The sequence below is a fragment of the Excalfactoria chinensis genome, chromosome 16 (genome assembly GCF_039878825.1).
Source record: "Excalfactoria chinensis isolate bCotChi1 chromosome 16, bCotChi1.hap2, whole genome shotgun sequence".
Classification (NCBI taxonomy): domain Eukaryota; kingdom Metazoa; phylum Chordata; class Aves; order Galliformes; family Phasianidae; genus Excalfactoria; species Excalfactoria chinensis.
The window spans coordinates 11,518,182-11,531,281 of record NC_092840.1 but is presented as its reverse complement, the minus strand read 5'-3'; the positions used below and the strand labels follow the sequence as shown (position 1 = coordinate 11,531,281).

The 13,100-nt window shown below is 42.4% G+C and overlaps 1 protein-coding gene across 2 annotated transcripts in view; it reads right to left on the bottom strand.

The window, feature by feature from the left end:
• Positions 1 to 5,247: 5,247 nt before the first annotated feature.
• Positions 5,248 to 13,100, bottom strand: part of HIC2 (HIC ZBTB transcriptional repressor 2) — a 63,197-nt gene continuing 55,344 nt past the window's right edge. For both annotated transcript variants that reach the window (XM_072351104.1, XM_072351105.1), the window contains one exon: positions 5,248 to 7,950. In XM_072351104.1, the coding sequence (XP_072207205.1) occupies positions 6,202 to 7,914 (1,713 nt within the window). In that variant the 5' untranslated portion in view covers positions 7,915 to 7,950 and the 3' untranslated portion in view covers positions 5,248 to 6,201. The remainder of the gene's footprint in view (positions 7,951 to 13,100) is intronic.

Below are 13,100 nucleotides of genomic sequence, written 5' to 3'. Positions count from 1 at the left end.
ACCACAGGACTTAAATCAGTGCAAAGAAACTCAGGATTCCAGAATTTCTTTTTCAAGATTATGGCCAGTTCTTGAGCACAAGAGTAAGCTCATGGAAAAAACAGTATTTGAAGAAACTTTGTTCATGACGAGAAAATCATTTAATTCAAACAAAAATAAGAAAAAATGCTGAAGTCCACTTAAATCCTCCAGGATCGCAGAAATCAACAAATATCCCCTTTCTTTATTCTAATTTTTGAGACTGTTGCAGGTCCATAACTGCTAATTCTACCAGTACTGGAATGAGAGGCTTGCAAAATATAGCTTTTTCTAGACTGGGAATCTGATGCTTCCATATTGTTTATGAGGCCCATCACAAGATGGCACAGATGCTGTTGAGTTTGGCACAATGCTTCCTCTCACAATCTTAGGCATTGACTCCCTACTTTTCAGAGCCTTATTGCTTCCACAGTAAAAAGTAAGTGGAGGATGAGAGGGAGTTTTAAAAAGAAGCTATTTTCTGACCTTCAGGCAGGACATTAGACTCATCTCAGTCACAAGCTGCAACTGGAAGCACACAGCTGTTCCTCTGATGACTTCTATGTTCTCCAGATTTTGCCAACATTCACCTCAAAATTCACTTGGTTGCACTGAGTGCACTGGATGTTTCCCCTGGTCAAGACCCATACTCCTGCTTTTCAGAACTGAAGCGACAAGGTAAAATACTGCTAACCCAGACTGAACCTGCACTGCTTGAAAACAATGCTTTCTACATACACGACAGAGAGGAAAATAAAAACAAAAACAAATAGGAATCTTAGAAAGAGTGACAATGTAACTGGAAACATTTAAATACAGCAAAACATAAATTCCTCTTCTATGCAAAGCTACAAAAGTCCAGTCTTTGTATTGTCTTCACAGGTTATGGTTTATGGCTATGCTGAGAGTCTCTGAGATTCTTTTTTTTTTTTTTCTTTTTTTTTTTAAATATATTTTTTTTCATTTTTTTGAAATCCTGTAGAGAAGACCCTGCAGACACATCTTTGTGTTTGCAACTTTCTGAATTACATTGCAAAACTGTGCATACAGAATCTGAGAAATAAATACATTCATTACTGCACATACATCTTGATACAAAAACAACACTGTCAAATAGTGTTTGCACCATCTTTGTTAGATATTAAGACCAGGCAAAATTAATATTTCATTTTCCATCAGCTCCCCATCAAATGTTTGAGGTGCCTTTGGTGTAGAAGGTAAAAGCTACAAAGGGTCAGGACTAATGATGGAGAGGTTTTCTAAAAAAAAATTATTATTTTTTTGGCTTCAGCAATATTTTTGCAAACCATTTTCATTGGTCATCGTTAGACTGTTCTAACATGCAAATCTAGCTTAGGTTTCACCTAGAAAGCCTTATGGGTTTTGATTGGTCTCTTTGCACATGACTGCAAGATATGGAGTGAATCACTCCGGCTGTTTAATTAAAAGGTGCCTCAGATAGAGCAGCATAGCTCAGGCCCCAGCGCAGCTCTGGGCAGAAGAAGGGAGCTACGTGCCAGCGCTCATGCCCTCACCCCAGACCATTAAAGCTTCCCTAGCCACCACTGCATTTCACAGGGAGATGCTGCCTCTGCACAGCCCACACTGGCACAGAGCGTGGCACAGAGTTGTGCATGCTCTTCCACATCAGCAGCCACAGAGCCTCACAGAAGCTGCGTGTCAATAGCTCTTTGGTGTTTTCTGTGATCTTTGTGGCTCCTGCTAACTTCCCCAAATGCACAGAGCTGGGCTTTCATTTATTTTTGCCAGGAATTTGGTTTTGGAGGTCTTGCAGTAAGGGCTGGAAAACAGCTAAACCTAGCTCAGCCATTGCTGGCACTAGGGAGATGAGCTGGGTACAGCAGCTCCCTCATTTCTGACGACACTCTTCTCTGATCCCCAGGACTTCTCCCACCCCTCTACCCTCTCTTGGGGCTCCTCTGCCCTCCCACTCAGGCTCCTCTGAGGAAGAAGCTGGCTGTTCCCTATGGCTGTAGACCGGGGGCCTTAGCAGCAGGGCCTGCACAGTATGAGGGCCTGGGTCTTGCCCAGCAGCATCCCTCATGAGCTGGAGACTCATCTAAATCTATGTGCCATAGTTCTGACTGCTCTCCCTCCCTGCCCTCAGTGCTGGAATGCAGGCTGGCTTGCAGTTCCCCCCTCCTGATTGGGGAACCTGCAGTAGCCTTCAGAAGAGAAACCAATGGAAAAAGCAAAGATTAATTTTGACTGGCCCCTAGATCTGTTGAGGTCTGAAACTGTAAAAGTTTATGTAAACAATGAGATAAATATATTAGTACTTTTCTGAGCCAAGTGAGGTTCCATACTCATTCAAATGTGCTTTGGTTTAAAAAATAGTTTTGTGAATTTGGGTATGAGCTTCTTTTTTATACAACTTTCACTATTTTATCTTTTCCTGTTACTCCGAAAACATTCTGGAACTAAGTGACTAAAGCATATGCTTAAGTTGCCAGGCCTCTTTTTTTTTTTTTCTCTTTTTTTTCTTTTTTTCTTTTTTTTTTCTTTTTCTTTTTTTTTTTTCTCTTTAAATGTTTTATTCCTCTTGAGGCTCTCTGTGTATCTTGAAAAAAAAAAAAAACAAAAACAAAAAAAAAAAAAAACCAAGCAACTCCCTCCCCCCGCCCCAAAACTCTTAAAATCTTAAATATGAAACTAGTGTTTTGCTTTCTCATTAAAATACAGAAAAATGTTTGATACAATACTATGTCGTACAAATGCAGTTGAGTGTTCAGGCCCCAAGCAGGCCTTAAACAGTCCCTGAAGCTTTGAGTATTATTAGTTATTCATTATTACTGTCACAATTTGGAAAATGTTTATACTCAATCTACGGAACACAACTTTACACAGCTACTTGAAAAAAGAACAGAATTTCCTTTTGTACAATACTCTCGCTGTACACAGACTTTATGTCGTATTGTTTAAGTGCTGGGGGAGGGGGATAAAGTCAAAAAGCTGCTCTGGGGGTGGGGTGGGAGGAAAGCACTGGGTCCTGAAATTTCAAAATGATTCTCAAAGATTAAGAAAGAATTGAAGAGGGGACCTAGAAAGGGAAGGAGAGGCTACATCACTCATACGCATGCTTGTAAAAATGGAATTAAACAAAGGGGAGCAGGTTGGTTGCCCACTTTGGATCTGGCCATGCATCCCTGAGCTGTGGTTGCTCCATGCCTTGGCTCAGCAGCCTCAGCTTCAGCTGCTTCCCAGGGCCTCTGCACAGCTGCTCTCCCATTCACCCCATCACCACAGCAAGCTGCTGGGCTATGAGCAGAGGGGGCGGAAAATGGTGCCCAACACCTACGATGGAGGCAGAGCTTATTGCCAGCTGCATGTTTCTCACTAAGAGAGCTAAAGATTGTGGACATCGGGAGTTGGTGGGTTCTGAGCCAGCCAGCAGAAAAGGAGGCTCTGCTGTGACAGCAGCCAAAGCCAGCATGGGGCTGAGCTCAGCTTTCAGGCTGCTAGAGGGAAGGTGAAGGCAGCATGAAAGTGCCTTGGAACTAATTTTGCATGGCTGTCCTTGCACCCTGCTGGGACTCACTTCGAGAAGGTAGATGACAAGGCCTTCCCTGTTTTCCCCAAAGATGAATCTGGGGACGTTCTTAGGGAGGGGATTGGTCGGGAACTGAGGGAAGAAAAATTCAATATAAATTCAAAATGTGGAAGTGCTAAAGACACTAAAAAAACACACAGCCCCCCCAAAACAAAATAGCGTGCCTCAGCACAATGAGAAGTGAAAAGTCTGTGCGCCCCTCTTGCCCCCAGCTCGCAGCGGGGCCGGAGCAGGCAGACAATAGCAGGAGCAAACAGCACAGCAGAGCTGGCAGGAGAGGGGCAGCGTGTTCCCTGTAACGTGACACCAGGCCAAGGCGCTGCTTGGTTAGTCTATTGCTTGGAGCCTGGATTCCAGCTTCCTCAGTTCGATCAGTTGACCCAAAAACTTCTTTTGGACTAGTCCATCTTAACAAAAAGGAAAGAAGAAGAAGGAGAAAAAAAGAAAAAAAAAAAAAAAAAAAAAAAAAAAAAAAAAAAAAAAGCTTATATTTCTTTGTTTTAGACAAACATGCCCACTTTTTTTTTTCTTTTTTTTTTCTTTTTTGGTCGAACCTTAAAAAAGAAAATAAAAAAAGTTTTAAATATAAAAGGTGAGGTTTGGTAAACCCGATGCACAGACTATACTGGTTTGGAAATACTGAGGGAAATAAAAAAGAGAGAAAAAATACAAGTGTAAACTTCTCAGTTCAGAAGGGATGATTCTACTGGCTGTGAATTTTTACCACCACAGTCACGGGAGGCTTGAAATAAGCCATAGCTTTCCACAAGGTCACGCCAACAAAGTCAAGGGGGCCAAGAATTGGTGGGCTAAGTTCTCTGTCTCTTCTCCTAAACCAATAGCAGCTGTTGGCTGTGATGTCTTATGCAGATGTTGCAAGAACATTTTGTTTCTTTTTCTTTTCATTTTTCTTTCTTTTTGTGTGCGTGTGTTAAACTGTGTAAAAGGGAGGATATGAAACACTTTGGTTTGCTTTTTCCTCCTCTCCTCCACCTTATTGCACTCTGGATTCTAGTAAATTATAGGCTGCTATGCCCTCACCCTCTGTCCTGCCAGGTGTTTACAGACTGACCCAGATGTGCTGGGGAAGTGGAAGATGGGGGGGGGATGCATTTTCCTCTCCCCACAGTATTCAGATTCAATAAACAAAGCTGGAAAGGGCCCAGAAAGCTCAGAGAAGTTTACTTCTTTTAGCTAAAAGTGACTACAAACAGCCAAGAGACCGCAAGTGAGCCAGTCCAAGCAGCCAGCACAGCTTCTGGCTCAGCATATTTTTTGCTTTGTCTTTGGCCGAGCTTTGCTTTAACATTTCTCTAGCTGACTTTTGATGGAAGGACAGGGTGGTAAAAATCCCTTAATTTAATTTAGCTTCTACTTTTATACATTTAATTACTTACAATAAGAGAAAAAAAAAAAAAAGCCTAATCTTTCACTAACCATCTTATTGTTCTCATGAATTCAAGAGGTAGCAAAGGTAACAAGTCTGTCCACACAGACTTGTTCTTTAGTGAGGGAGGAAAGCGAAAAACATACACACACACACACAAAAACAAACAAACGAACAAAAAAAAAACAATAATAAAAAAGTACCTAAAGAACTTGTAGCAAGTCCAGCCTACATCAAACCCCCTCCCTACCCACCCACCATAGGATTAACCTCAGACCTTCCAGTTCAAACATTCACATAAACATTACAATGGTTTTTCCTTTAATAAAAGTACCTCTAAGCAAAGAATATTCATACGAAACTACTAGAAAAGTAAAGACGACCCCCTGCTCACTGAAAGAAATTCCCAGGGCATCCAGTCCCTGTTCAGTCATGGGTAAGGCTGAAGAGGTTTGCATGTTTTGTGGGAAAAGGCGGCGTGTTTTTACTTATGCCAAGGATTAAGGTTAAAACCAAATGAGCAAGGGATGGCATGGAAAGCATCACCATGTCTTTAAGTAAAGCACCCTGGCACTGCATGCCTAGGTAGATGGCTGTCCCCACCATGGCCAGCCCAGCAGGGTGGGTGGTGGGTTCCACCACTGCTGTGGCTTTACCATGGCATCCAGTGGGGCTGCCAACCCTGCAAGATGGCCCACAGACACAGCTTCCGCGTTTGTGAGGGCAATGCAATGTTTTTTCACAGACGTATGGTATTTTCCTTTGAATGGCAAGAAATACCCTACTGAGTTTGATTTTAAGAGAGGACATGACTAGGGCCGCAGCATTGTATAGGAAAGAAACAGGGAGGCTGGATCCAGCAGAGACAAAAGTTTCCTGTGGTCCTCCTTACTTCAGATTATCAAAATGACAGTGAAGTCAGTGCACAGGGAAAGAAGTGACATTTCATGCTTGATCACCAAGATTTTGAGGGACAGTTGGACTAAATGCATCAGCTCAGCTGTGGACCTTTCTTTCTTTTTTTAAAAAAAAAAAAACAAAAAACTTTTTCTAAAACATGTTAAAGCTAAATTTGTTTAGGCCTCCCATGTCTGAACAGAGTATGGGGAGTTGCCCCCTTTTTGTTTTTTTTTTCTTTTTTTCTATTTTTTTTTTTTAAGCAGCAAGTCTTACAGAAAGGTAAATCACTGCGGATGGGCTCGAAGCTCATTCTGGAGTCTTTGGCTTATGTGGGAGAGGTATGCATTCGCAGGTGGCTGATCAGATTGCGCTGCTGGGTGAATTTCCCACCACACAGTTGACATTCGTAGGGTTTTTCTCCTGAGTGGACACGCATATGCTCTGTCAGTCGGTATTGCCGGGTGAAGCGCATCCCGCATTCCTCGCAAGCAAAGGGTTTGAGCCCCAAGTGGCTGCGCATGTGCCGTGTCATGGTGCCCCGTTGTGTGAACATCTTGCCACAGATGTTGCAAGGGAAAGGCCGCGTCAGCCAGTGAGTCTTCTCATGCTGTCGCAGTGTCGCTGGATCCTTGTAGCTCTTCTCACACACAGAGCACTTGAAGGGCCGGGACTCCGCAGAGTAGGATTGGTTGGGGTTGGACAAATCCTCAGCTTCATCCTTGCCGCCATACGTGCCTTCCTCCTTGATGTAAAGGTCTTCCTCAGTGTGTGTCTCCACGTGGGCATTCAGCTGCTCAGAGCTGGGGAAGCCTTTGCCACAGGGAATGCAGACATACAGGTTGTCACCATACGCCACTGGTTCAAACCCCTCCTGCCGGTAGATGTAGTTGGCACTGGTATGCCCACCACTCTCGCTCTCACTCTGGCCGCTGTCATCACTGTTCTCCTTACCATTTTCTACCTCCTCCTTACACGAGTAGGGCATGTCTGCACAGTAAGCCCCAGCGAGGCTCCGTTCCACAGACTTGGACAAGGGCCCCAGTAAGATCCCATTGGGCAGCCCTTCGCCTTCATCCCTGTCTTTGCCCCCATCTTTTCGGTCAAAGGCATTGTCTTTCTTGACCCACTCCTTCTTACGGGACGAATGCCGGAGACCCTTGCGCTGGCTGCTCTCCGTCAGCGAGTGGTGGCACTCCTCACTCAGATCCATCTCCATGGGGTCACTGCTGTCTGCTATGCTGTGAGGGGCTCCGACTCCAGACTCGTCAAATGATGAGGCACTGTTGGCTGCAGGGGCTGAGGCAGATTGAGGAGAGCCATGCTGGCTTTCGCTGTGCTGCGTGTCATCGTGGGAGGCTGCAGCAGGGAGTGATGGACTTTTTTTGGACAAATCGAGGCCTAGCTCCTGGTCACCAGTGCTCCCATTTGCACTACCACCCCCACCACAATTCTTACTGGCTCCCCTGCTTAAGGAGTGACAGTTCTCTTGATTGGAGCTGCTGATAAAGACCTCATCATCAGAGAGCTTTCCCTTTGACAGCTCCTTTGAATGCGAGCCCTTCAACCCCTCATTTGACCCTGAATAGCGAGCTTGAATGACAGAAGCAGTGGAAAGTCTCTGACTCCTGGCAGATCTGCCAACACCAAGGCCACTGGCCTTGCCAGCGAAGGACTTGCTGTTCCGCTTCAGCTTCTTTCTGCAGAGCGCTGCCAGGTCGTGCAGTTGGAGGTAGCTTGCTGCGGTGAGGAGAGCACTGAAGTTCTGTTCACCGGGCTGGTCAGTCGTTAAGAGCTTACCAGTATAAATAAAGTCCAAGATCTGCCGGAACACGGTGGGGTTCACCATGTCCGTGTCTAAGTTAATCAGGTTGTCATGCAGGACAAGGGATTTGAAATACATGCTGCTGGCTGCCAGGATGTTCTTATGGGCACGAAACAGGGCATTTTCTACCACAATGATCACATCACAGAGAAAACCTTTGGCTCGTTGCTGGTTCAGCTGCAGTAGCAGTTGTTTGGCATGATTTGGCAGTTCCATCTCCACCTTCGCTTCCTTTCACCTTCACTTTACCACCTGCAAAACAGGATGATGGGAAGTGTGAACCTGCTGTTTCCACTCAAACACGTCTACATTTAGTAGACCGGCTTAACAGTGTGTAGTCTTTCTTCAACTTGACACTGACTAAGGTGCTTCAGGTATGATCCAGCCTTGCAAGCTGTGAGCCTGCTTGGAATACAGAGAGAAGTATTACTCACACTAAGATTTCAAGTCTCAAAAATTAGATTTTTACAAAAGAAATCATTGTTGGCTGGAATTACTATTCAAAAGACACTAGTGAGAAAACAATAGTTAGGTACAGGGGAAAGCAGTTTGCCTTTCCTAACATAAATCTGAAGGAGGAATGAGGAGAAGGATAAAAAAGGAAGGAAAAAAATTAACTATCTGCTATTTGCATATCTGAGCATGTAAAATAATTAGCATAAGCTTCAGCTTCCCTGCTTTAACATGTAGTTTGTTTCTTGTCTTACAGCACATTAAACCCCAGCGGCTCTGGGGTTGAGAAAATGACATATAGCAACTAAATCCAGTGGAGATGGAATTAATGACATGGAGGTGTCAATGGGAAATCTCCTTACGAAAGGCTGCTTTAAAAACCACCCCCCAGGCAATGTCCATATCCTAATCCACTAATATTAAGTGCTAGAATCAACCCTGCACTGCCTGAAATTCAGGATGCTGAACTAGCTAAATGCTACCAAGAATATTTAACAATCTGAAAGTGTTTTCTTAAGTTAATTTTTCTCCCTTAGTTTTGAAAGATAATCTCAATTCACAGTCTCTCTACCCTGAAATACTGGGAAGAGAGTAAGATTGTGGTTACCTCTGTGTAGTTCATGTATTTCACTAATGGTATTTACAATGTAGTTTATTTTAGATATTTATATTGATTTATACTGATGGCCTTTATTAAACAGCTGGTTTGAGGAGGATCCAAAGTAACTGCCACCTGCAAATCTGGTAGATATGAGAACATATAGAAGCTAGAATTCAAAATTGGGGCTGCATTCAGAATCCAAGATTAATTTTATTTTTTTTGTTGTTGATGATGATGATATTTTTGTTTGAAAGTGTCAGCTACTACTTCTAATAGGCATATAGCTGTTAATGTTAAATTTGTTTAAAATAATTTCTGAGCTTCAAACGTAAACCAGCTACCTTTAGCTCTCCCCTTCTCCCTTTCTTTCCCAGTTCATCTTATTATTGAAATAGATTTCTTCTTTTGAAGGAGGAGCAGACCCTACATCCATTGAAATAAAGGGATTATTCTCTTAAAATCATCTTGACTTAATGCTTTTATTGCTTGTGTGTTCCATTCCGTCACTTCAAATTTCAAATGATAAAGTGTTGGGCTGATCTGGGCTTATCTACTCTGTGTCAAGTATGTGTACACAAGAAAAGGGATAATGAGTGATATCTCCATAGTTGTTTATTTGTTTGTTTAAAAAGCCTCCTTCATACCTTATTCTTACTTACTGCTCAATAATACTTCTCAAGATGTCTGGCTTTAAAAAGGGTCCCAGCCAAAGAAGGAAACACAGGCTTGCCATGGTTTTAGCCAGTGTTTTCTTCTCTCTCTATAGTGTTTCTGTCATGGAAACTCATCCTGCCACTTCTCAAAAACATAAAGGCATTACCACCTGTGAACAATGTTGAGCTCTTTAACAAGTTTTGCTGTAGATGGTTACATCAGAGCTGCAGCACACAGGCAGTGTGTCTGGCTGTAGTAGCTTTCTTCCAGAACTGCCAATTAGAAGGAAGAAGCAACAAGAGAGGCACCAAAAGCCCACTTTTATCTGACCAGGCCAGTAAAAGCACTTACTTCTGGGTCACCAAGATATATTCATAGGGAAGGACAAAAACTTGGCTTGCAACATAACACTCTGCCTCTAGATATGAATGCATTCTGCTCAGCAGTATCAAGAGACCACCTATTACTGCACTGCAAATATAATGGTGCTTCTCCTTGCATATAATATGCAAAGTCCCTCAATATAATTTTTAAGAGTTCCATAAAGAGAAATGCTGGAAGAGAAAGGAAAGAGCACAGCCAGCACTTTTTTCCTGAACAGGCTAACAAAAAAATATGCGTTCCTGAAATCAAAGTGAGTTTGCTCCCCATTTGTATGGCACTTGAAGCATAGGTCTAGAAATCTCCAAAGTCATGTTTGTATAAGCCTTTGAAAAAAGTGAAGGCTAGTTGCAGCTACAAATGGGAACCCTTCTGCCTTAAATGATCTTGAAATGAGGTAATGAGGTAATGAGCCTTCAGAGAAAGCCCTCAAAGCAGACCCAGAATTATATTTTGCTTTTTACTGGCCTCTATGAGGAAGATAATGTTACTATTAAAACTCAGTATGTTCTGCAGCAGAAAAATTAGCATAGTACACATTGTTTAAATTACCTGTATTTATCTCATGTCAAATTTTACAGAAGTAAAACTTCAGTAGGACATAAGTATGAGGTAGGCTATTACCTGTAGTAGGTTTTAAATGCAGCAGTCAAGTTTAAGCACTACAACACTATCTATCAAATTTAAATTTGTTAGCTGAAGTCTAACATGGATTTAGCAGCCCCAACAAGATGAATGTAATAGATCGGGGCAGGCAAAACCTTCAGCCAAGTTTAGAGCTTCAAATATAAACATTTGTCAATAATTGCCCACTGAGGGTTTTTTTCCAGGACAGCAACATGGGTCAGAACATACCCTTTGACTGACGTACCTTTGTTGGCATATCCATCTTATGTATCTTATACAGTCCTGGACACAAATAAATTAATTCCAGATGTTTTCCAGAGTTGACCAATTATAAACCCTTCTTTAGTGGTGATGCATTTTGTGGGTAGGGGAATGCTGGAAATCTTGTTAGCAAAAGGAGAAGTATGCATTATTCCTTGACCTACGGCATTCCTAAGTTCTCACTTCTGGTGGAAAGCGTGGGATCAAAGATAACTACAAGGCTAAGTCCTGTATAAAACTGAGCAGATCTTCCCAAACAAATGGCAGGTGCAGCCTTACGAAGGCCTTCCTATCCATCAGTTTGAAGAGAATTGTTCTTAACAAACCTTGAAGACATGGACAACATCACCACCAGTATTAATAACAAAAGCCCCAAAAGACCCTGAAAAATCAGTGGTTTATATTTTGTGTATTTCAGTATAATTTTTAAGAACCTTTCCTCTTCTGTTTTCTGCAAGATAAGAAATAAAATAATAAAATAAAATAATAAATAAAAAAAAAAAAGACCACAAATTCCCCATTCAGGGGGAGTCCTCTGTTAAAACAAAAAACAACAGCAACAAAATGAAGAACATATAGATATCTCGCTGAGGGTCACAGTCTTTCAGCATTGAATTTGGTGTGCAGAATTTCACTCCTTTGCATTTAGAACAGGATCAGAAGGCTTTGGTCAAATAGAATTAGAGATGGTTTTTCAGGTTTAGGTTGCTTCCTAGTCATTCAAAACACACAGTTTTCAAAGCAGAACTTGCTTAGGTATTCTTGTGCAAGTAAGGAAGAAAGCAAGACTGAGGCTCTCTACGACTCCACCATATCCATGACACTGCAACACAGCACATGCAAAGATATGAAAAATGCAGAGCACAAATCACAGATTACAGCAATGCTGCAAGCAAATGCCACACATTGAACAAAGCTACGCAAGCTAAAAGCATTTTCACAAGCAATAATGCCCAAGGAGCTGGGTAACTTTGAGCTGCTGTGCCCAGGCTTGAGCACACAGTCATCCAGTGAGCCTGGAGACTGTGGAGAACACACCAGCAGCTCCAGGAGCTTTGCTGCTCTCACTACAAAACAGAAAAAATGTAATTTGTTCTCCATCTCTGTAAAGACTTTGGAAATCACTGAAAATTAGGTTACCAACGTACAGGAGAAGAGGAATCCCTTCACTCCCTGTAAATAGTATAAAATCTACATATTCATTACAGATTTGAGTCTCTTTAATATTCCTAAATCTTTTCCTAGAAGTAATCCCTCAATAAATGCTAAATGTGTTATCTTAGCAGCATCTAGTAGGAGCTGCTATTTGATTTCACCCATTTTATAGATTCTAGCATACGAATGCTGTTCACCTTTTAAGAAGCAACAATAGTGAAGCAAAGAATCAGTCAAAAACAGATCTAAGGAATCACTCATTTTGTGGAGAGGATTTGTGGATGAATGAGAAGGCTATATACCAAGCACTGGAACAGTGAACTAACAGTACTGCAGATAAAAATCAGCAAACAGACTAAATGTGATGTATTGAATTAGATGCCATTAAAGCATTAGCCTAACATGCATGTTATCATATACTTAGGAAAAAATAGGGTCCTGCTTACTTATTATTCTTCCTTGCTAAGCAGTTCTGCTGCACCAAGTAGACATGCGGTAGTGAGCATGGGGAAGAACAAGACAAACAAAACCAATTGCTTTCTTTGTTGCTTTTTCCCACCAAGTTACTTCCAACATTAAAAATGCTGTGTCCAGCTACTACAGTATCGAGGTGAAACTGAAACAGGTGGATTCTTCACCCTTCTGTTTCAGAGTAACTAACCTTTTTAGAGAATTGGAAGACCCTTGTGGGAAGGGCTTTCCTACTCTTTGCTGGCTCATCTGATCTTCCTTTCCCCATTCCCCTAGAGAACTTACTTCTATGACTTTCCCGAGGTACTAGTGAAGTGGTCTTTCAGGGCTGCTAACCTTCCCCCCAGTTGCTGCAGTTGGCAGGTCATTAGCCCATACCTTGTAAATGTATTCACATTCCAAAGCAGCAGAGGCAGACAGAGGAATGCATGATCTGTGTTAGCTCAAATGGTTCTCTATCCCCAACCCCTGTGAGAAGGCAGACAGCAGAACTTGGAAGCAGAGGCAAGAACATGCACTTTTTCATCATTGGCAGGGGAACAGCAAAAGCTCTTTGGGATGGTCTCAAGCAGAAAACAGGAGGATGCAGCACCCTTGTTTTTCACAATAGTGTATCAATCTCACACTTCAAAATAGGTAGGACCAACATGTCAAGCTACAGGGGAGAGGTCTGCAGAACTGGGGAAGGGAGAGAAAGCAACATGCAGGACAGAGCAGGATGTGCAGCTGCTGTTGCAGGTGTAGACATGGAAAGGAGGAGAATGGAGGATTATTTCACAGAAGATACCATATCAGCAAA